This window comes from Mercenaria mercenaria, chromosome 10 (genome assembly GCF_021730395.1).
Source record: "Mercenaria mercenaria strain notata chromosome 10, MADL_Memer_1, whole genome shotgun sequence".
Taxonomy (NCBI): Eukaryota; Metazoa; Mollusca; class Bivalvia; order Venerida; family Veneridae; genus Mercenaria; species Mercenaria mercenaria.
Genome location: NC_069370.1, coordinates 31,108,143 through 31,134,044, shown reverse-complemented (window position 1 = coordinate 31,134,044; position 25,902 = coordinate 31,108,143). Strand labels below are relative to the sequence as shown.

Here is a 25,902-nt window from a genome sequence, read left to right as displayed (position 1 = left end):
TTATAATAAACCTGGAACCAAAACCAGTCTTACTGAAAACATACATGATCATACATGTATAGATATAGATAGGTATAGATACAGGATGACAAATTGACCTCAGTATAGATACGCAATGACAAACTGACTATTTCGTAAAAAATAAAAGCAGTTATGTCAAAGATAAAATAATTGATATTATTATTTGTCGTTCTTTGATGAATTACCACTAAGGCTAGCCTCCTATGCGTCAGATGAATGCGTACCAGGGCTATGGAAACGAACAAAAACCTTCATGGGCATGCCGCAGTGGTACTTTCAGATACATGTAGTGGTAAAAATGAATCATTCGATCAATTTCAGATATTCAAATATTTTAAAGATACCAAGAAGTAGCAGTACAACCTATGGTAAGCACTCATATAAGTGTGCCGCTAAGTACTGTGTCCGAGATATTTATATATGTTTGTTTTTATGTTAGTTCTAAAGTTATTTTTTAACTCTGTAGTAAAAATGTATTTTTCTAACTTGCCTTTCGAGGAAATATATGCTAATCATGTTATTTCAAATCTGATTTGAGTGATAGATAATTTTAACTATGTCAATTCTGACCATATATCTGGTCACACATCAACTATCTCTCTTTTCAAGCAAGTTAAATCACATCTGGTTCTCATAGATTTTAAGCTGTAATATTATCATTTCTTATACGAAAACATTTTACAATTTTTTTCAGAGCATACTGTAGCTTAGACGACCTATGTTATTTATATAATATTGTGTCTTGCCAACTCAAAATAAATTTTATCTTATCTGTATTCATGAACACTTTGATGTTCCAGTCTATTCTTTTTATGTAATATTGCAATAATTTTCAGCTTCTCAACAGATAAATTCTCGAAAACTCCGCCTTTAGAAAGAGACGATCTAGTTTGTTACATTGATCTGTCATAGGGTTAGAGACCACCAATTGTTTTCCCATAGAGTTATGAATAGTGATACTTAAGTAATTTTCGTGTGAATGAGATTACAATGATTTACATCATTGGCATGGCGGGAGAAACTCGTTTGATAAAACTTTTTTTCAATACGCATAAAATGCAGCAAATTTTGTCAAAATGTATAATAAAATACTGTAAATGCAGTGAAAAAAATATCAATTTTAAAAAAATAATCACTTCCTGGGTTTGTTTACATGACTGACCAATCAGAACGCACAGACGTTACCTTATTCCCAGGTATACACTTACCTCATTCCTAGTAAGTTCCCTGTACTTTTTTGAATTGGTGGTCTCTGACCTTAGCGAATACAGTTAAATCTTAGACTCTTCCACGCGTTAAATACTACGTATTCGATAAGGCATAGACTAGCTGCTAGACTATGATATATCTTTTGACATTTTTATGATTAAATGTAGTGAACTGAGCCAGTCTATATCCTGTGATAATTTCAACATCATTTCTCTGTAAAAATCTCTAAAATGGACTGGCTTTTGTCTCTATGAAATTGAATTCGTCAAAAAGGGAACAATGTAGAAATATATTTATTATCAGTCTAGTGGCTAGTCTAGAGGAAAAAGGTCAGTAATTCGGTCGAAAATGTGCTTCCGTGGTGTAGTCGAAAGAAGTCCATAATAAATAGATCCTAATTTTCCCGTTTTCTGCGCAAATTCGTGTAGAACGAGTGCTTTAATCACACTTTTTCGCTACTAGAACATATTCTGCATGAAATGAGACGGTTTTCATGTTCATACAACCCACGTGGCAAGTTTTGCAGATCGAAACCGTAAGTAGGTGTTTATTGCGCGGAGGAGAGCAAATATGCGCCATTTTTTGGGTAGCAGACCACAACTGACTGGCATTTCACTAGGAACTATTCAACCCCCTATTTTCTTTTCATTTTTTCGTTAATTTGTGATAGAACTTTCATGAAAAATTGGTGTAGGAAAAAGTGATGTTCTCCAAAGATACGTAAAGACGATATGAAGTTGTCGTTTTTATATGAAACAAAGAAGGATTTGGATTACTGACCTTTAACCTAGATAAGACAAATCAGTGAGTCTGATTTAGTTGAGTTCAGCCTTTAATTTTTAAGTGATTTTTACAAGTTAGTAAATAAAATTGCGCCAATCGGAAATGACCTTGCGCATGTCAACTGCACATGGCCGGCGATGTTGAAAGTTGCGTGTGGTTTATGTAAACATTTCCTAATACTTTAAAAACTAACGATTGGTAGAAGAAATACTGAGCAAGAGAACAAACTGAGATGGGGAACAACTCGTCTGCACCGGCCCAGGTCACTCCTCCCACAGATAAAAGTTTGAATCCACAAAGTGATCCGCTGTCGGTGCCTCCCCCACCCGCGACTGTTGGACAAGCAGTAATAACACCTGGAGCAGAAGCACATACACCTCCAGAGGTAAAACCAGTACAACCAGAGATAAAACCAGAACTTCCAAATAACCCAGGGACGTATGAAGAACTGCATAAGGCATGCAAAGGTATAGTTCCACTTCTAATGTTCTAGAATAATCTTGCTTTGACAATTTTGAGTTCATCTAAATCTCTCATTTTTAACATTTCAGCTACCATAATTTAACTGATGCTATTTTTATTTTGTGATGGTCACGGCCGTAAGTTATGGCATAGCCCCATCTGATTACATAACCAGTGTTGGCGGCAACATGCACACTGACTTACAAGTGAGAAACTGATGATCGCGTCGACGTAATTGAAGTTCGTATTACATGGTTATTATTTTAATACCATGATCAACATTTTGTATATGTATGGATTTAATTGAGTTATAGATTGATATAACCATTTTCAACGAATTCTTGAAAGGAAGTGGCTAGTGGTCCAGTAACCAGACTCCAGTAACCGTTCTCAGTATTCATATTGATTACCGGAGACCTCTAGCCAGTCCTGTAGGGGTTGTCTAGATGTCCGGTAACTTTCGGGACCCTAGCCACTGCCTTCTTGAAAAACATACCTTAAAAGTTTTAAATTTACATAAACACGGGTGGTAAGCGCGCAGTTGTATTTCCGCTGCGAATACACTTAAAATGGGTTGCGCGACATCCGGTGCCACATGTTGTTCCTTGCTGAGCTCCTTTCAGAATCCTACGAGAGATATCACCACAGTCACTTAATTATCACCATTTCACATGTAATTAACATAATCCTTTCAGCGATTTTTTTCCTTCTTTAATAGGGTCCGTAAAACGGACCCTTTCCCAATTGAAAATAATGACCATTTTTCCCAATTTCAGACCAAATTATTTCCAAAAATGACCTACAAACATTTTCGAAACGGCTGCTGTCCCGACATCGTGAAATTCGCCAATTATAGAAAATATGTTCTGAATTTTAATCGAGTGTTCGCTATACTCGATTAAAATTCAGAACATGTTCTCTGTAATCACAAGCGCAAATTTAATCAATCGCACCATGCATTGTTTCCGGTAACTCAGCATTCCCACTGACTTTTTGAAAAGTGGGTACATGTACCCACATACTTTAGAAAATGTGGGTACATGATAAAAAAGTTGGGTACAAACCATACAAATTGAAAAAAATGTTCCAACTGAAACAAAATTATAAAGAAGTATATGGGAAGTGACACTTTTATTCAGCCTGTGTTAATGACAGTGGTTTGTTTTACACATGCACCACAGGGACACAGCCAAATGTCACTTCTCCTTATAGAAAAGTGTAGAGACTTCTAGTTGAAAAATAGAAAGTTTAGTTTAATAGTTTATTTATGTCTCATCCATGCATATTTACATATTACAAAACATATAATAAATACATTAATAAAAAGCATGGCCAATCTACTACAGATTTATAGGAGACTATCATTACATAACTTAAAATTACTTATTAAAAAAAGTTGATCCATGTTATTGTCAATGTATATTACTAATGTTTATATTTATATCTACAAAAGTCTAATTATATATTCCATCCATAATTACAGTTGATCACATAAGCAATAAATAAATATGGACACTGCTTATTAACAGAGCATATTGCACTAAAATCTATTGTTGTTTTCAATGAATGTATGTATGAGTGTGAACGAACAAATGAATGAATGAAAAAGAATGAATGAATGAATGAATGAATGAATTGATGGATGGATGGATAGGAGGATGAATGAATGAATGAATGATTGACCGAACAAATGAATGAATGAAATGAATTAATGGATGGATGGATAGGAGGATGAATGAATGAATGAATGAACAACAAGACTCATGAATATCTAAAACAATTAAGGATTAAGATATGTAACCAATTCTAACATAGAAACCATGATAGATTGTGATATTGTAATATATGATGTATGAACAGTAATAATTACCAGTACTAAATTTTTCGTATTTTACCATTGCTAATCCATACTTAAGATCTGCCATAAAATAATAAGATTAAGATACTGAAAAGAGAAAAATTGTGGCACTACTGCGCATAATAAGAAATGTTTTAAAAAACCATTTATCAACCCTGATCAGGTCAGAGGTGAACTGATTAGCAATGATTATCTACAATTAACTACAAACATAAAAGTAGTTACATTAAAACAATGATAGAGCATTTATATACAATAAAAGTGATACTACATTTGAATAAAATGCAGACTGGTAAATGTAACCTTACTCATTTTAATGATATAAAATTTATGAACATCATTTCTAACTCAGTATACACCCCCACCCCCACAGCAATTTGAAAAGATGGCTATAATTTTCTTGTTTCAATATGGATAAAAACTATTGATGTGACCATTCATTTTCTTAGATACATCATTTTCCATGCAAGGAGTTTTTCTTTATTCCATAATTCTGAAAAAAAAAACCGTTTTCAAAAATTCAAGCAGACGCTGATAAGTATCACCCGCCGAGTTTTTATAACATTTTTTTGCTACTATATCTTGCTGCAACATTATAGCAACAAAAAAAATGTTATTAAATAAAAACTCGGCGGGTAATACATGAACAGTATCGGACTCGAATAAAAATGAAAAATTGCCCGATGAAAGTCAGTCCGCAATCGGTCATTTTGTAAATATTAATAAACAAGCAGCTTACGAGCGTTTCTTTACAATGGAGACCAAATAATTGTGTAGTGGATGCCAGCTGACCGCTTAATTATTCAACAACTTGTTGAAAAAACGTCCAAAATCGTTGTTTTTGCACTCGCACATGTTGACAATTGTCGGAAAGTGTCAAAGATGTAACTGCGTCGTTGATTGGCTGAATACTATCACGTCTAGTTTTACAAATTATTTGATTCGCTGTCACAGTTCTCGCGAAAATCTCACAAGTACCTGGAGTAGGCGGAGCTTAAAGTGAATACAGGCTGACTCGGACCATGGCTGATTCGGACCAAATTTACTTGGCTTATTCGGCCCAAATTGTTTAAGTTTTCCCGACACTAATGAGTATTAAGTTTAATGTCTGATGCAAAGAACAATTAAAGTCCTTATCTAAATGTATAAATGATGCATTTTAGTTTGTCAAAACTTCTTACCTGTTTGTATGGTGTATATTTTATGTCCTTACTTCAAGTTAAACCTCTATATAAGCTATAATCAACATTATTTTCTGAAAATTGCTGAACCATCCAAAATTTATGGTCATTATTGACTGTTAAATAACAGTTTGTGGTCTGAATCAGCCAAAATATATGGTTATTATCTACTTTTATTCAAAGTATGTGGTCCGAATCAGCCAAAATATTTGGTCCGAATCAGCCATGGTCCGAATCAGCCACGGTCCGAATCAGCCTGTTTCCGCTTAAAGTATACCATGGGCATGTAAATTCAACTCGTCTTGACATGTTGCAAATTGTCAACAGTGTGTATTGCGGTAATTTGCGTGTACGGATCAAATATAATGTCTGGTTACTTGAATTTCGGCTCTTTATCGACGAACAATGTATTTTATGTCAGATTTATTACGCGTGCATTGTACCCGTGGAATTTTAAAACTTGCGTGCAAGTGACTTTTTATACGTGAATTACGCGGATTTTTGCGTGAATGGGAATGCTGGTAACCGGATTCCACGATCTTTTTCTGTAGAACCAGTGACAAACTGTGCGAACAATGAGTCACAACAGCAAATATTATGTTAAAAGGTTGACAAAATCCAAGCTTGCTGGCTGCAAAAGCCTTGTGGAGTTCGGATTCTCACGGGCATCTTCACAGTCTGTTCTGACTGAGGAAACGTCCGTTGAATCGTTGACATCGGTGTTGTTTTCATGTTAGAGTCAGGAGAACTCTTGTGTAACTCCAGTTAAATTTGTGCCAGAGTGTGTGCAAATAATAGATAACTTTTAAAGAACCAAGAACAGGGACATTGCTTTGTAATTTTTAGCTCGACTATACGAAAGTAAAAGGAGAGCTATCCTACTCGCACCGGCGTCGGCGTCTTTCCGCGTCCCCACCTTGGTTAAAGTTTTGGTGCACTTTCTCTTTTTTCAACTTATCTCTGTAATTACTTGATGGATTTGATTCAAACTTGAAATACTTATTCCTCATCATCATCCACATCATCTGACATAAGGGCCATAACTCTGGCACCAATATTTCATGAATTATCCCCCCTTTTCACTTAGATTTTCAGGTTAAAGTTTTGATGCACTTACACTCTATCTCTGTTATTACTTAATGGATTTGATTCAAACTTAAAATAGTTGTTCAACATCATCACCCACATCATATGGCACAACGTGCATAACTCTGGCACCATTTTTCATGAATTATTCCCCCTTTTTATTTAGAATTTCAGGTTAAAGTTTTGGTGCACTTTCACTCTATCTCTTTTATTACTGAATGGATCTGATTCAAACTTAAACAATTGTTCAACATCATTACCCTTATCATATGACACAAGGTGCATAACTCTGGGACCAATTTTTCATGAATTATTTCCCCTTTTTACTTAGAATTTTAGGTTAAAGTTTTGATGCACTTTCACTCTGTCTCTGTTATTACTGAATGGATTTGATTCAAACTTAAAATAGTTGTTCAACATCATCACCCACACCATATGACATAAGGTGCATAACTCTGGCACCAATTTTTCATTAATTATTCCCCCTATTTGCTTAGAATTTTAGGTTAAAGTTTTGATGCACTTTCACTCTGTCTCTGTTATTACTTAATGGATTTGTTTCAAACTTAAAATAGTTGTTCAACATCATCACCCACACTATATGACACAAGCTGCATAACTCTGGCACCAATATTTAATGAATTATGCCCCTTTTTGCTTAGGATATACTTATATAGTGTTTTGATACATTTTATCTTTACCTCTCTTATTACTTTAAGTTGATATTTTTGACATAGACTCAGGCTATTGTGCAATATCTTCATCCACAATTGGAGTCATTTAACACTCCAGTGACAGCTCTAGTTTCCTCAGATGTGCCCAGTTTCACTATCCAGCATCGAAATAGTCGAGCGCGCTGTCTCCTGTGACAGCTCTTGTTATACTGCATTGTCTCGAGAATAAAGCACTGTAATAATTATATTGTAATTTTGTATGTTACACAAAATTCCCAATTAGGATGAAAACGACGCTATTTTTCCCAAATCGTCCGGACGCGGACGCTTTCCCAAAATGGCAAAAAAATCGCTGCCTTTGAACACAATGTGCCACGTGCCATATTTTGAAACTAATTAATACAAACAATGTGCACTGCTGGGGATTCATCGGTAGAGTAAATGTACTACTTCTTACAGCATGCGTGATATTGTAACTCTTCAGATAACAGTGACTCATTAAAGTAAGCGTTTACAGTTTTCTATGTAGTCATTTTAAACTAAATTCTTTTAGATTTCCTAACATTTCCTAAAAAATGTAGACATGCTAAAAAAAAACATGAGCAATTGTGAGCATTTTAAATAATGACCATGTTTTAGACTGAATATTTAGCTCACCTGTCACATAGTGACAAGGTGAGCTTTTGTGATCACCCTTCGTCCGTCGTCAGTCCGTCCGTCCGTCAACAATTTCTTGTCTGCACGATAGTGGTTTCATTTATGATTTTATTTTAACCAAACTTGCACACAACTTGTATCACCATAAGATCACGGTTCCTTTCCTAAACTGGCCAGATCCCATTATGGGTTCCAGAGTTATGGCCCCTGAAAGGACCAAAATTAGCTATTTTGACCTTGTCTGCACAATAGCAGCTTTTTTTATGATTAGATTTTTACCAAACTGGCACACAACTTGTATCACCATAAGATCTTGGTTCCTTTCTTCAACTGGCCAGATTCCATTATGGGTTCCAGAGTTATGGCCCCTGAAAGGGCCAAAATTAGCTATTTTGACCTTGTCTGCACAATAGCAGCTTCATTTATGATTTGATTTTAACCAAACTTGCACACAACTTGTATCACCATAAGATCTCGGTTCCTTTCTTGAACTGGCGAGATTCCAGTATGGGTTCCAGAGTGATGGCCCCTGAAAGGGCCAGAATTAGCTGTTTTGACCTTGTCTGCACAATAGCAGCTTCATTTCTGATTTGAATTTAATCAAACTTGCACAAAACTTGTGTCACCATAAGATCTTGGTTCCTTTCTTGAACCGGCCAAATCCCATAATGGGTTCCAGAGTTATGGCCCCTGAAAGGGCCAAAATTAGCTATTTTTACCTTGTCTGCACAATAGCAGCTTCATTTATGATTTGATTTTAACCAAACTTGCACACAACTTGTATCACCACAAGACCTTGCTTCCTTTCTTCAACTGGCCAGATTCCTTCATGGTTTCCAGAGTTATGGCCCCTTGAAGGTCCAAAATTGGCTATTTTTAGCTTTTGCAGCCATATAGAGACTTCATTTATGGTTTTATTTGATACAAATTTCCAAAATATCTTCAGCAACAATAAATCTTGGATTCCATGACAAATCAGATCCAATCGTAGGTTCCAGAGTTATTTATTATCTGATTACCTCCCCTGATTGTAGTCAAAATGGATTTATATCAGTAAGTACTTATAGGACTTATTTGAAATTTCATTATTGTCATTAGTTGGACTGAGCCAATCAAGGTAGATAACTACGGACTGATTTTATGTCAAATTACCTCCCTTTATTTCAAACTAAAATGGGTATATCTCGGTAACTAATGAAGAAACTGATCTGAAATTTCATTTATGTCAACAGATTTATTTGGCAGATCCTTCTTTTGTTCATTTACAATAATTTTCTTTTTAATTACTTCCCTTTTACGTTACTATAAATAGCTCATTTTTAGTAACTTTTTTATAATTGGCCGTAGGGAAAAACCGAGACCACTTTTCTGTTGTACAACATGGATTGGTACCGCCAATTTTTAGGTGTATTTTGACATATCTGTGCCTTGTAAGAGTTTGTTTTTTCTTTTTGGTTAAATTTCTTTCCTTTGTTGTTCCTGTCCTTTGGACATAGATATTTTTTCTGAGGACCTTCTTGTCCTCAAGTGCAATGATAGCAGATGAGCGATATAGGGCCATCATGGCCCTCTTGTTTATATACTTGGTCTTGATTACAAGTTTATGTAAGTCGTTCATATAACTTAAATTTTATTTATTTAAGTAGTTATTCAGTTACCAAGTGCCTTCTTCGTGTATTTATCTATACATCTATTTATTTATTCGATTATTTAATTTATTTCGCAGATTTGAAGCTGGTGTAAAATCTCACGGTTAAAGTGGAACATTTTTCCACAATTTTGTCGCACGATCTGGAGGTCAGTGCCTGTAAAGATGCACATGATTTTCTTTTTATTTTATTTTATTTAAATATGTACCTGCATTTCACTTATTCGCCTAGAATGTACAAGCATATTGACAAGACCTGTTTTAATATCCATATACGCTCTGTAACAGCTAAAATTGGATTTGTAGGTCAGTAATATTACGTTATAATCTCATTTATTATAAAGTGAATATTCGTATTCATATCTTGTCTTTACATTCTGGACATAACCAGGGACCCTCCGGTAAAGTTTCTGCTTTCAAATTGGCAAACGAATAGTGCCACCATTCAAATTCGCATTTTACATGTTTGCAATTAATCATTTCTCTATCGTTCGGGTGTTCACGTGGACAATATGGCTAGTCATTGTCAGAATCACTCCACACTCAGTCCTGTTACTTGAATTAATTCATTGGAAAAGAAAATCCCTTCAAAATCTTAGTTTTCGTAATCATTATTTGCCATAAGTAACACTTACAATAAAGTCTTTCCAAAAAATCAAATTCGATGTAAATCAGTTACAATTGCACGACCATGGGTGACATGAAAATGCGTGTATTTTGTCAACTTTAATTGCCAAGATGTCAATATTTCCAAAACAACGTCAGAATGTGTATTTGAAGTGTCAGGTAGTTACTAAACGGAAAATATCGGAACATCCCGATCCCATTATCGGACTATTCCGACTGTTCATCGGGTCTCACTCGATAAACTCCGTAAGGAACAACATTATATACAATTAACACCTAGTTGCTACTTATTGACAGGTACTTATCAGAGGATAACAAAACCGCGGTGCCGCACAGTGTACATTTGAAGTGCCTTCGTCCGCACTCCATCTCTATATTACCTCCATGGTATGAGACAAGAATAATTTTTGTAGAAAAAAGCAAAATGCTATTCAACACAAATATGATATTAATACATCAAACATCTGGTTTGTAATTTATGATTTCGCTCTATCTATTATCACAAAAGCTTTGGCAACACGAAGCGTGAAAAAAGTATGAAATCAACAAAAATGGCAGTTTCTGACCTCGTATGCCTAATCTGACAGGGCTTTTTCAACCTGTCTTATGGGGCCAATATTCAGCCCCATTCCCAATGCCAAATACGCGCCATTTTTCCCAATCTGGAGCAAAAAATTCCCACTCGAAAGATTTCCCAACTGAAATCAATTAGTTTTTGTTATTCAAAGATAATTCTTGCATAGTAAGTTTTGTTTGCCAGGAAAATCAAACAAAATAATGGAAAAACCAACTTGTTTCTATTTTTAGAAACATGACGTCTGCAACCTCAGTAAAAATTAAATACAAGATTTTGCTAAATATATGTATGATTTGTATGCAAAAAACTCTCAGATTGCAAGAAAAGATGAATATTAATTGAATACAGTACCCAAAACATGCAGACAGATAGTTCATATACCATTAAAATCAATTGTCACATATTTTCGCGACCCAGTTTTTTCCACTCGAACAAACACCCACTTTGCCACGCTACTTTTTTGAAAATTCAGTTAAGATTGTGGTGAAAAAAAAACTGTAAATAAAAGTTTTAAAGATGACAAATGAAGAGTTATTGTATTTTTGTGGGGCAATATTGGAAAACAATACTAAAAAGAATAAATTCTCAAAATTTCTCAAGGGGACACTTTGTACACTGGGACCTCGTTATAACGCTGTCATCGGGGTCCAAGGTTCGAGACCCGCGGATCTAGCGGGGTTAAATTTATATATGGTGTAAACTTAAACGGTTTGATAGTTTACTGACCAATGTTACACGCTTATTATGCAAACAATCTAATTTGACACGGTACTGATTGCCTAATTGTCACATGTCTACATGTATTCAAACTTTAACAAAGGCGATACGCAAACAAGTAAGCTAGCAGGCAATTACTGATTTTTGTCACAGTTGTGACGGCAAAGGTGTTTTTGTGAACGCTTGATGTCCGGCGTCTGTCTGTCGTCTGTCAACATTTAGCTTGTGTATGCGATAGAGGCTGTATTTTTCAACTGATCTTCATGAAATTTGGTCAGAATGATTACCTTAATGAAATCTAGGTCGAGTTCGAAAATGGGTCATCTAGAGTCAAAAACTAGGTCATTAGGTCATATCAAAGAAAAACCTTGTGTATGCAATAGAGGCTGTATTTTTCAATTAATCTTCATGAATTTTGGTCAGAATGATTACCTTGATGAAATCTAGGCCAGGTTCGAAAATGGGTCATCTGGGTTCAAAAACTAGGCCACTAGGTCAAATCAAAGAAAAACCTTGTGTATGCGATAGAGGCTGTATTTTTCAATAAGCTTTATGAATTTTGGTCAGAATGATTATCTTGATGAAATCTAGGCCAAGTTTAAATATGGGTCATCTGGGGTCAAAAACTAGGTCACTAGGTCAAATAAAAGAAAAACCTTGTGTATGCGATAGAGGCTGTATTTTTCAATTAAGCTTCATGAATTTTGGTCAGAATGATTATCTTGATGAAATCTAGGCCAAGTTTAAATATGGGTCATCTGTGGTCAAAAACTAGGTCACTAGGTCAAATAAAAGAAAAACCTTGTGTATGCGATAGAGGCTGTATTTGTCAATTAATCTTCATGAATTTTGGTCAGAATGATTACCTTGATGAAATCTAGGCCGAATTTGAAAATGGGTCATCTGGGGTCAAAAACTAGGTCACTAGGTCAAATCAAAGAAAAACCTTGTGTATGCGATAGAGGCTGTATTTTTCAATTAATCTTCATGAATTTTGGTCAGAATGATTGCCTTGATGAAATCTAGGTAAAGTTCGAATATGGGTCATCTGGGATCAAAAACTAGGTCACTAGGTCAAATCAAAGGAAAAGCTTGTATATGCGATAGAGGCTGTATTTTTTTAATTGATCTTCCTGAAATTAAGTCAAAATGATAACCTTAATGAAATCTAGGCCGAATTTGAAAAGGGTCATCTTGGGTCAAAAAGTAGGTCACTAGGTCATATCAAAGAAAAACCTTGTGTATGCGATAGAGGCTGTATTTTTCAATTGATCTTCATGAAATTTGGTCAGAATGATAGCCTTAATGATATCTAGGTCAAGTTCGAATATGGGTCATCTGGGGGCAAAAACTAGGTCACTAGGTCAAATCAAAGAAAATACTTACTTATACTCGAGATTTTTGCTCCAATTTTAATGATAATTGGTCAGAATATTTTTTTCCATGAAATCACTAGGTCAAACATGTTTACTCTGTTTAATATGTTGTGTTATGGTGTGTTTCTCAGGTGAGTGACCTAGGGCCATCTTGGCCCTCCTGTTTTTTTAACCCACGAAAATTCTGGAGCCAAGAGCCTACCGCGTTACAACGAATACTGCGTTATATCGAGTAGCGTTATAACGGGTTTCGAGTGTATTTGTAATTCATTTGAATGTCTTCCAGTAAAACTTGATAATTATATCTTAAGAAATCATTTGATTTGTCCATATATTTCCCAATTTTGATAACTTACCGCATTAAAAATTCCCAATTTGACCAGGGGCCTTTTTCCCAAAAACCCCGGAAAAAGCCCTGTCTGAGGACATCCAACGCTTATCATTATAACTCAGCTGTTTTAAAGTAATGAATATAACAATTATTTGCTTCAAATCCTACTTACGGGGACAGTAATTGTCCAAAACCATAGGGCCTAGGGCTTTGATATTTGGTATGTAGCAAAATCTAGTGGTCCTCTACCAAGATTGTTAAAGATTATTTCCCTGGGGTCAAATATGGCCCCACCCCGGGGGTCACATGGTTTATATAGACTTATATAGGAAAAAACTTGGAAAAACCTCTTGTCCAAAACCACAGGGCCTAGGGCTTTGATATTTTGTATATGACATCATCTAGTGGTCCTCTACTAAGATTATTCAAATTATTTCCCTGGGTCAAATATGGCTCCGCCCTAAGGGTCACATGGTTTACATAGACTTATATAGGGAAAAACTTTGAAAATCTTCTTATCCAAACCACAAAGACTATGGCTTTGATATTTTGTAATGTAGCATCATTTAGTGGTTCTCTACCAAGTTTGTTCAAATTATACCTCTAGGGTCAAATATGGCCCCGCCCCAGGGGTCATATGGTTCATAGAGACATATATAGGGAAAAACTTAAGACTCTTCATGTCCATAACTTGCATTCAAATTTGGACCACATGTATAGTTTTGAGTAGCAAGATGAATCTTAACATGAGTTGATCTTGACCTAGTGACCTACTTTCATATTTCTGTAGCTACAGCCTTCAAATTTGGACCACATGCATAGGTTTGTGTACCGAAAAAAACTTCGATCTTGTTATTGACCTACTTTCACATTTTTGAAGGTACAGGCTTCAAATTTGGACCACATGCATAGATTTTTGTTCCAAAATAAAATTTGACCTTGATTTTGACCTAGTGACCTACTTTCTCATTTCTCAAGCTACAGCCTTCAAATTTGAACCACAAGCATACTTTTGTGTACTGAAATGAACTTTGATCTTGAGATTGACCTAGTGACCTACTTTCACAGTTCTGAAGGTACAGGCTTCAAATTTGGACCACTTGCATAGTTTTGTGTTCCGAAATAAAATTTGACCTTGATTTTGACCTAGTGACCTACTTTCACATTTCTCAAGCTACAGCCTTCAAATTTGAACCACATGCTTAGTTTTGTGTACCGAAATGAACTTTGAACATGAGATTGACCTAGTGACCTATTTTCACATTTCTGAAGCTGCAGGCTTCAAATTTGGACCGCCTGCATATTTTTGTGTTCTGAATTGAAATTTGACATTGATTTTTACCTATTACCTACTTTCACATTTCTCAAGCTACAGCCTCCAAATTTGAAGCACATTCATAGTTCTGTCTACCGAAATGAACTTTGACCTTGAAATTGATCTAGTGACCTGCTTTCACATTTCTCAAGCCACAGTTTTCAAATTTGGACCACATACACATTGTTTTTTACCGAAATGAATTTTGACCTTGGGCTAGTCTTGAAATTTGGAACAGTTACATTCAAAAATGGCTCAGTGGATGGCGCCAAGATCGCTCTGTAATATCTTGTTAGGTTAATAGGTTAAAGGTCAAGGTCAGATTAAACCAGAATGGTAGAACTTTTGTTTACAGTGAGCATATAATTTCTGTTCCTTGTGCAATTACTGAATGCATCAAGGGGGGCATTTCGTGTTCGACGAGCTCTTGTTTTCAGCATGATTTTTGGTGTTTTCTCTGGACCTACTGGACAGATATAATCAAGAGTTTTGTTTTTCCAGTGCAGATTTAAGCTGACTTTCAGGCTTATCTTCATTATAAAACACAGAAAAAACTGGTCCAGAGCTAAGAACAATTGTAACAGTGAATGTCATGCTTCTGATTTGATGAAACCATCCACAATTTTGTCAAAAATTATTATTATTATAAAACACGAAAAAGGTTTGCTTTGAACGCCATATCAATGCTTAAAAAAATTAGGTGTTGTTAAAATAAACAGTAGATACTCCCAGTATAAACTGCAGCTGTCTACTTGGGTGTTAAAGTTTAAACTGACTTGGATAGTTGTGTTACAAAAATGTGAAATTCCAAAAAAAATTGAGTATTCTGATTAGACTATTACATTTCAATACAGTCCATATGCAGGTATTCTTTGGTCCTTTCCATTTAATGTTAACTGAGTCTCTGCAAAAAGTTATATCCTTTTGTAACATTGATTGATATACTTCCATCTTACGCCGACTTATTTTATTACAGAAATATTTCCACAACCATTTGAAGGAGGTCGATTAGTGATAGGTAAAGGTGTAAGCAGTCATTTCCAGATTAACCACACACTAACGCTTGGTTCTCCTATGGTCTCCGGATATAGATTTGGGGCAACTTATGTAGGAAGTAAACAGTTTTCACCACAAGAGGTAAACTGCTGCCGCTCTTCATATATGAGCTGCGCCATAATGAGAAAACTAACATGTATAGTGCATTTGCGACCAGCATAGATCCAGACCAGCCTGCGCATCCGCGCAGTGGTCAGGATGCATGCTGTTCACTAACAGTTTCTATAATTCCAATAGGCATTGAAAGCAAACAGCATGGATCCTGACCAGACTGCACGGATGCGCAGGCTGGTCAGGATCCATGCTGGTCGCAAACGCACAACGTTGGTTTTCTCATGGCGTAGCTCATATCTTCATATGGTATTGAGTAATAACTGTAGACTTATCATTTTATAATAATGTGTTGTGAATTGGAATCTGAAGACTTGTTTTTTTTTAGGCGAGTCCAATTAGGAAATATATACAGTACAAATACAGTTTTAACTATGAAAACTTATACCTATATTGTAACTCAGTTTCCAGTGAGACAATAAGTAACCCTGACCAGCTAAATGTGTCATATCTAAGTGGCACCACTGTGTGCTCAGTTAGACCATCCTTTCAAACTGTTTGCAGTCCTCTAATCAAACCTTTAACACATCAGAAAGTAGCAGAGATGTTACTTTTAAACAAAGGTGAGGCACAGTTCTGTTTCATTCCCTTCTTTTAGTAATACCTAATAGATTACTTTGTTAACCCTTATCATCCTGAACACGATTGATTCTGCCTTTGCGACCAGTGCAGATCATGATCAGCCTGCATATCCATGCAGTCTGATCATGATCTGCACTGTTCACCATTCAGTCAGTAACGTTTTGGTATGCACCCCTTTTAACAGTCAATGGTACTGTCCAAATTGAAAAAAGGACAGTTCATTATAGAAATTTAGCAGGATATGGGTTAAATAAAATGTATGAATCTTAAGAAGTATTAATTAGTAGCCCTAATGTAAGTTTGCTCAATCTATAATACAAATTAGTCCTTATTGGTTGAAAACCAGTTTGATACTTGATGTTTGTGCTGCATTTGTCAGTCAGTCTTTTACTTGTTTTGAATCGCTGGAAAATACCGGTTTTGTTTGTCTTCAGATTTCTAAATCTAATGTGTTGTGTATTTATACTAAAGTTGTACATTTGAAAAGATAACTGGAAAAAACATATAACTTAGAAGATGATGTTGAAATAATTTTGTATAGTTTATGAAGAAATTGTAAATAAACATTAAAATCTTCACTTTCAGAGTTATCCTGTATTACTTGGAGACGTTGATGCAAGTGGAAACGTAAATGCAAATATTATTCATGCCTTCTCAAAAAACATTTTTACACGTTTTGTGGCTCAGGTTGGTATATTTTTCTTTTACTTTTGTGTTTATCATGATCTTACAGAATGTGAATAATTTCTTAAACAGTGCTGATGTAGATAAAAATGTAACAGAATAACTCTGAGTTAAAGTTGGGTTTGAGCCCTGCTCGGGTAACCCTGTGAGAAAGTCATCCAGTTGTCTTGCAGTCATTAGTTCAGAAAGTTGGTAGTCCGTGAAATATATCTTGTTCCCAGGGCCTTCCTCCATCATTTAAGCTGGAAAGACCCCATGTAACTTACAGTGTAAATTGTAATGTGAGATAGCTCCTGAAATTATTCAAATTCTATATAACCGTATATTATCAGTGTTTAATTTGCAAACATAACACTTTCTGTTTAGAAATGAATGCTAAGCAGGATAGTAAAAAATGAGATTTTTCTTTCTGCTTGAAGTTTCAGGGAGAAAAATCAAATACCCAGCTAGTGACAGATTATAAAGGCAGCTCATACACGGCCTCCTTGACAGTAGCAAATCCAGACCTACTTAATGGTTCAGGTTTGTAATTTTACTGTATTGATTGTCTGTTCAGGGGGCCTTTATTGGCTAAAGTGGTTATATTAAGAACGCAAAATTTGATACACTTGACCCTCATTGTTGTAGGTGTGGATACAAATTGTCAATGTACATTGTACTGCACTAGAACTCTTATTATTCCTGTGTATGGGGAAGCTGGACTTTTGGCTTGTGAAGGCCAGAAAGTGTACTACACAAGTGCCTAGGCCAGAAAAATAATATTTAGAGGGGCCCCTGAGGTCTTCCACCTCCAGTAGGGCCAAAATTGCTGTACGACCTGAATTATGTTGATGTGCCAAAAAAACCAAACAGAACAGTATCTGCAAACAATACCCGGATGTGTAGGAGTTAATCTCTGTTGTTTCACCATTGCAACTTGTTTAATGATCAATTATTGAAATGTTGACAGTGTTTACATGAAGTGGTAAAAACTCATGTCAGAAGAGGACATAATTCTATCTGTAGGCTAGGCAGTATTTTCTGTGATGGTTGGACAGTAGACAGTACATTTATTACATATCTTTGAGTCATGTGGGGCAGTTCTCAGTTACTTGCAGGGAACAGTTTAGTAATAATGGAATTTGTAACCATTTGTTTGACTTAAGTGACTGCCATTACTTACCTAAATAATTTTGAAAAAATGGAATTAACCCCTTTTCCTGAAAAAGATTGTTTTTCCTGGTTGTCACATAATGAAAGCAAAATTTGCCATGCACAGGGTTTACCTAAATCTACTGGCACATAGAAGATTACCTGTAGATCCTTTCTGTTCTAATACAGACAGCTTGCATGATCTAATTCTAATGCTGTACAGATGGTTCCCATTATCTGTTGCCATTCAACTTAAAAACCCACCACAGAATAATGTAATTCTTTTGTGTCCCCATGATGTTAATTATTCATGATTTGTACCAAAAATATGAGAGATACAGTTATTTACTGTGCAGTTTTTGCAGTTACAAATTTAAAGTGACATTTAAGATGTCAACACATCTGAATGTTTTATTGTATTTATATAGCAGTATGCACAATACTTGATGCATTTTGTAATGTTTGCACCACATTTTGTTTCTGTGTGGTAAGACATTTATTGAACTGTGTTTTGAAAACTTTATTATATATATGTACTGAGAAAAGATTGTCTGAATAAAAAAAGCTAACAAATCATTAACAAATTGTGTGGAAAAAAAACAACAGTAATTTAGAGAAGGATTTAAATTGCCTGCCTGCTATTTTGTAGTATAACAATACCAAAAATGTAGTAGCGGAATAATTTTCATGAAGATCTTGTTGGAAAAAAAAATAGGTCTCTACATAGTGGTGAGTCTTTAGAATGTTGCAATCCTATTTTGAAAAGAAACCTCAGCTATTATATTAGTAAATTAGGATATACACTTTTGAAGGGGCCTCCATTGTCAAATGGTTATGGCCGCTGTCTTTGAATCACTTGTTCCTTACCAATGTTGGTATGGAAGGGAGATGGTTCTACCCAGGAGCCCACCCATTCCTAAAACAATGCGAAGAGGGGTACTGGGAATCTTCCTCCATCGTTGTTTGACTCTAAAACCAAACAAAAACATAGAAGGACTTTTCAAATACTTTGTCCCCTTAATGCAAAAAGGTACCATGAGCATATGAATAAAGAAGGCACTTGGTACCTTTTTGCATTAAGGGGGCGACTTGCCTCAGTTCATTAAGTTGTGGTATGATTCAAGTTCAAGGATCTGTTATATTTTCCATTTTAATAATACATCATTTTAAATTAATACAAATAATTCGTGTTTTATCGAAAGAGAAAAATGCAGCGAAAGTATTGTACAAAAATGTTTGGGATCATTCAAGTAAGTAACAAGCCTGGTTTACGAGGGAAAGTAGCCTTATTTCAGTACAGTTTCTCACTGTAGAAACAAAAACACTTAGATTTTTGCCAATTTAGTTTTTAAAGATGTTAAATAATGTGCAAGCTAAAATGCTCAAGGTCTCTAGTCCCATTCTAAGCAAAACCTACAAAAACAATTTTTACTTTGGCGTAAGAGGAACACTCCCAAATTATGTTGAATTGGAAACTGTCTGTCATTCATCAGGGTATTTAGCTGACTTACAAAATTGATATTTCAGGGTTAGCAGTCGGACAGTACTTACAGAAAATAACTCCGTCATTTGACCTAGGGGCAGAATGTATGTATCAGAGAGGTGGTCACATACCCGGTGGGCAGGTAGCGGTCATGTCTATGGCTGGAAGATTAAAGGGTAAGAATCTAGCTGGAATTGAGCTCATTAAGTTATATGTAGCTCATTATGATAGGGACTATAATTATATGAACCAGTTCCGAGAAATCAAGTTTAATTTCAGGGGTAAGGTGAATGTTATTAATAGACTGCTAATTATTGTTGAAAAGTTGTTTGTTGCTTATAGTCAACAAGTAAAAATTAAATGTTATGAAATCTATGAAGTCTAGTCATGTTAAGTGACTAAAATATCTTACAAAAATATATGGACTATTGTGTTGTTATATTTCCTAGTCCTTTTGGATCATAGAGTCTATTTAGTGCATCTGTACAACAGAATTACGCTTAAGCGTTGATAGTTTAGATCCTGCTAGAAATTGCCTGTGTGTCCTAAGATACCAACATGGTAGATGAAAATTAAAATTTAAGTTTAGAAGTTGCTGAGCAGATACAAACATACAAGCAGTGGCAATAAATACCCCAAATTAGAAGAATGTCTAATTTAGTAATTCTGCCCCCTTTCAAAAATAAAGGGGGTGTATATTCAGTTGCTTATTGTTGGTCAGTCTGTCTTTCAATAATTATAGACTTTGTGCTTACAGTCATCAAACTTCATTGGATAATTGCCTGTGGTCTGTAGATTACCCCAGTTGTTTTGACGTCATTGGACAAAAAGGGACATGGTCACGTAACAATGACCTTGAGACTGGGATGATTCCTTTCATTAATTCAGGAATTCTTGAGGCTGCTGCCTTCAAACATCAAATAATTATTACCTGTGGTCATTAGGTGACCCCTATTGTTTTTAGGTCAGTTGATGAAAGGACAAGGTCACTTCACAGTGACCTTAAGACCAAAACTGTTCCCACTCATTACCTGAAGAATCGTTTAGGCTTCAAACCTAATAGAAGATTAACTTGTGGTCAGTAGATGACCCCTAATGTTTCAGAGATCAATAGCCCAAATTACAGTGATTTCAAGACTGAAAGTGGTTTCTGCTCTATCACAAAAGAATTGTTTGACCTACTTCCTACAGTAGATAACCCCTATTGCTTTGGGTCAGTAGGTCAAAAGTTAAGGTCATAACAACCTTGAGATTGAAAACTGTCTTCACTCTTACTAAAGAAGGCTTTGGCCAACAGTTGTCCGACTTCATAGTATGATTGTCTGTGGTCAGTACATGACTTCTATTATTTTGAGGGGTAGAAAGTTGAAGGTTAAGGTCTTTATATTCTCAAGGCTGCAAATGACCTGCGCTCAAATGTTTAAGATTGTGTTGGTTTGAAGTCACCAAGCTTCATAGGTATATTGCCTTTGATCAAACAGATGAACCCTTATGTTTTTTGGTCAAAGGTCAAGGTCAGAATACTCAGAAACTGAAAATGGTTTTAGATCAATATTTGGAACAATTTCTTAGGATGATTACCTATGGTCAGCAGATGATCCTATTGTTTGTGGGAGTTAGTTAATTGGGGCTGGGGGAGGGGTAGTAAATTGACGACAGTGTCTGATCAGTTCCTTTGGCACTGGATTTCATAGATTGGTTACCTTTAATCAATAGATGATCCTTGTTGTTGTTTTTTTTTTTTTAAGTCAAAGGTAATGGTCACAGCATAAGGAATGCCATAACCAGTAACCTCTGACAGTGCATGGTGTGAGGGCAAATGTGTTCTATACAAACTGCTTACTTGTGTATAGCATGTAAATTGAAACTTTCATACTTGGTTGTAATCTTCAGCTTTTGGCCTTTTGAACTTTATTAAAGCAAAAATAGTCTGTCCAAAAAAACAGAAGCAAAATGAAGCAGTTGTACAAAATGATAAAATATATCCACGTTCAACCTATACCATGGTAAATATTGTCAGTATCTACATTGTAGTTAATAAAAGCATGATTTGTGTTTAAACAGGTCTTGTGGCTACTGTTAGAAATTACTTATTTTAGGGAGTACATGTATGTGACTAGTTGGGTGAATTTGGGCCTTGCAGGTTGGAATTTTATAATGCAGCATATTTATTTGTCATTTTGTAATATAGGTGAGAAGTGGCAGGCAGCATCCACATTTTGTCCAGCTGGTCCCGGAGGTGGAGGTTTACATGCCTCATACTGCCACAAAATCAACGATACTTTACAAATAGGTGCTGAGTTTGAGACAAGTGTTGGCATGGGAGAGAGCACAGCCACTGTAGGGTATCAGCTTGAGGTGCCGGCTGTAGGGGTCAATTTTAAAGGTATGAAAAAGTTCTTTTCTGAATATAGCTTTTTGATATATTGAAAACAGTGGTCAGCTTATGGCATGAACATATCAGAACACTAAACTGTTTTGAATATCAAACTATATAATCAAAGATAGGGGTCAACTTAGAAAGTATGAAATTTGTTATGTTATTTGCATGCAGCAATTAAAATTTTCTTTCTTTCAAAAATGGTAAAAACTGTGCATGACAGTGTCAGCCCTATACAAATATGAGCAGTAATTATGTCTCCCACCTCACAATGGTGTGGGAGACATATTGATTTACTCCTGTCTGTGTATGTATGTTTGTGTCTGTCTGTCACAAATCTTGTCCGCACTCTAAGTGGAACATTTCTTTTCTGGTCTTTACCAAACTTGAACAAAATGTGTTTGACCATAAGACCTCGGCCAAGTTCGATAACTAGCCAAATCAGCCCAGGCACTTTGGAATTATGGCCCTTGAATTACCAAAAATCGGCCTTTTTACTCTTGTCTGCGCTGCAAGTTGAACATTTCTCATCTATCTTCACCAAACTTGAACAAAATGTGTTTGCCAATAAGTCCTCGGCCAAGTTCGATAACTAGCCAGATCGGCCCAGGCACTTCGGAATTATGGCCCTTGAAATTACCCAAAATCGGCCTTTTTCCTCTTCAAAGGTGTATTTGTAGTGAGTAAACAGTATATAAAGACTGACTTACTATTTAGATGATTAGGCAGTTGTGGGAGACATGCGCTTTTCTCAAAAGATTTCATTGGTTTCACTTACCACAAGCAACTGTTTTGTTTAGGTAAAGCATCTCAAGTTGGCTTTTAGTTAAATTGGCACTTATATCAGTAGTAACATGTGTTGCTTTCTGTCCTTAGTTATAGCTTGGTTACTTAATAAGAGACACAGGCTTCATAATGCCAAGTAAAACAGCATTTAGTCTCTATTTTCTAAGTATCAACATACAGTAATAAGGAAGTTGTGATTTCATACTTGTATGTTTATGCATATGCTTAGTCCGGGGTTTGATTCCCGACGCGGTCATCTTTTTTTATTGATTTGGAATTTTTGAAATATTTTAGAAACAAAAACTCATATTCTAATGTTTATAATATGACCAAACTTCAATTTAAAAGAAAGATTATTTTAGCCAAATCTGGAGGTCAGTGCCTTTAAACAGGTTTCTCGCTACACATATATCAACATGCTTAATACCTAAAAATTTATATTTTACAAGTATGTTTTGAACGTGTCGGCTAAATAGTGTAATGTCAGATGCATAAGGATGTCATACACATACCCACTGAAGGCATACCCACTATGGGCATTTGCAAACTCGAATACCTTAACCTAAATATCTTGTACAAACCATTAGTAATTGTATTTTGTTATTTTGTAGGTCAAGTAGATTCAAACTGGACAATAGCAGCTTGTATGGAGAAGAAGTTGTTGGAATCCCAAATACCACTAACAGTATCATTTAGCGCGATAGGTAGCCAAGTTAAATCAGACTATAAATTTGGAATTGGTATGAATATAGGATAAAAGTGATTCAAACGATATTTAGTGTTTTCCTTCTTAGTGAGCGATCTTCCTTTAAGATTTTTTATGTGTTTTAAACCAAATGACGAGGTGTAAAGCTTTGCCCGCTTCGACAAAAAGGCTGTGTTCAAACTACAGACCTCATTTGTTCATACATAGCAAATCTGGAAACTAGCGTAATCATGAATTTTATGCATGTATATATTTATGAAGCGGTGTACTTATAGTATATTGTTTTTGTTACCTGTTTAAGCATAAATGGGCTCCATCATTATTATTGCCTGTTTAAGTGTAAACAGACTAGCATTTCTTATGCCTGTGTAAGTGTAAACGGGCTCTAGTGTTTTTGTTGCCTGTTTTTTTTGTAAACAGGCTCTGGCTTGATATTGATCATACATTAACTTCATTTGTAAATAAAAAATTGAAAGGATCCAGTGGGAACTTTGTTATATTTCACTGACCCTCTAAATATCAACAACCGTGCATCCTTTAAACATTTGTTTTAAAGTTGGTTATATTGTAGCTTTGTGTAGTCTAATTTGTGCATAGATTGTATTTAATGTTTCTTTTGGTCTTTGCAATTGGCCAATTTGAAAATTACTGGAGCCACAATTAATATATTCTCGCATTTACAGAGAAATCAGTAATATTTGTCAGTAACTAATTTCATGGTTTAGTCAATTCACAAAATTAAATACCAGTGAACCAGTAGAATTCCCATTCATTTTTCATGTTGAAATCCGTGAATAATGTGATAGCCTTTCTGGTTCAAACCACAAAAATTTGTGGGCAGAAAAGTGAATTATTCTGCATTTTATTTTGCTTGGCCCAGTGTACCTTTTGCATTATGAATCTCAAAAATAAATACATCGTCAATGGAACTATGAACGAACTAGAGAAAAGTTTGACATACACTGGTCAAACTTCAGGGGATGATTGCTCGGAGTTGCGTCATGACCTTGTTAAAGGCGTACGCTAGAATTCCCTGTATATGAGATGGGCGAAAATTTTCCCAATAACAAATTTCTTTAAACTTGATATGAAGGACAATCATCTAAGAAACAAAAAAATGCAATAAAAATCATGTCACCGGATTCGAAAAAGAGTTATCTGCCCTTAAAACGTCATATCCCCCCAAAATACGTTTTCAAGGCAATAACTCTTTTTCGAATCCGTGACCTATGATTTTTATTGCATTTTTTTTTCTTAGATGATTGTCCTTCAATATCCAAAGTTTGAAGAAATTCTTATTGGGAAAATTCTCGCACCAAATTCTAGCATACGTCCTTAAGACTATTTTACTGTCAAGGTCAGTTATTTAGAAGCAGTTTCATCAATAACTATAGATAGCTTCAAACTTAGAATAAATGCATGTGGTCAGAAAATGGGATTTAAAAGGTAAGGTCAGTGGCATTGAGATTAAAAATGTTTATGTCAATGGGGGGAAAGGTTGAATACAAGGTCTCGGTGACCAGTTTACGATTAATAACTGGATAGTGCATTGGCCAAGGATTGCCTGTTGATGGTAGGTGACTGCTGTTATTTCTTGGGCAGAACATCAGTGACCACTGAACTGAAAACCGGTGTCTGGTCGGTAAATGAAGAATGCTATAGCCTTCAGTGCTAAACTTCACATGATTATGATCAGTAAATTACTGTTTCAGGGTCATTTTGTCATGGTCAAAGTGACCTTTAGACTGCAAACGGTTTCTGTTCAAATTCTGCAGACCATTGTATTATTCCTACAGCTGCCAACATTGATAGGATGATTGCCTTTGATCAGTTAATGATTTTAAGAGGAATTACGTCAAAGGTCAAGGTCACAGTGGCTTTAATGCTGAGAACGCCTTTCTGTCAAAATCAGTACAATGTTTGGACAGTCAACAGTAAAACTTGCATCGAAGATGTTATGTTGCCTTGTCAACTGCATCGCCACTTACAAACAGTTGTATTTCAATTTCAATTGTTTTATGTACGCAGCACATTTGATGCCCTGCATATGTTAGTATATTTATGAAAAATAATGTAACCCTAAACTGCTTACATACAAAACAAAAATCATCTTCCTTCTTAGTTCCTTTGCTGTGAGACTTTCATGGTAAACCATCACTTTCAAATAATTGTTACCCACGGTTACTAGTAAATGACCGTTCAGACTTCCAGATTCTACTTATCTGACCTTTGCCAAAATACCTGTCTCGAGAAAGATGGTAAAGGTCTGTCCAGCAAATTTAACTAGGCCATAAAAGATTCCTGGGTCTGAATTCAGCTGCAGCAATATTTTAGTAAGATCTTCAAGGTCTTGTGAGCCTTAGAAGGCAGTATAAACTCTCTTTAACGTCACCATAAAGGAGCAAACGCACCTGAACTAATTTTCTTTCCCAATATAATTCTTATTAACAACTTATCTAGT

General features: G+C 35.5%; 1 protein-coding gene across 1 annotated transcript; it reads left to right on the top strand.

Moving 5' to 3' along the window:
* Nucleotides 1-2,104: 2,104 nt before the first annotated feature.
* Nucleotides 2,105-23,923, top strand: LOC123559518 (mitochondrial import receptor subunit TOM40 homolog 1-like). Its single transcript, XM_045351413.2, has 7 exons — nucleotides 2,105-2,480; nucleotides 15,499-15,659; nucleotides 16,857-16,958; nucleotides 17,375-17,477; nucleotides 19,614-19,745; nucleotides 21,761-21,955; nucleotides 23,347-23,923. The coding sequence occupies exons 1-7, from the start codon at nucleotides 2,246-2,248 to the stop codon at nucleotides 23,490-23,492; spliced, it is 1,074 nt and encodes a 357-aa protein (XP_045207348.1). The 5' UTR covers nucleotides 2,105-2,245; the 3' UTR covers nucleotides 23,493-23,923.
* Nucleotides 23,924-25,902: the final 1,979 nt, after the last annotated feature.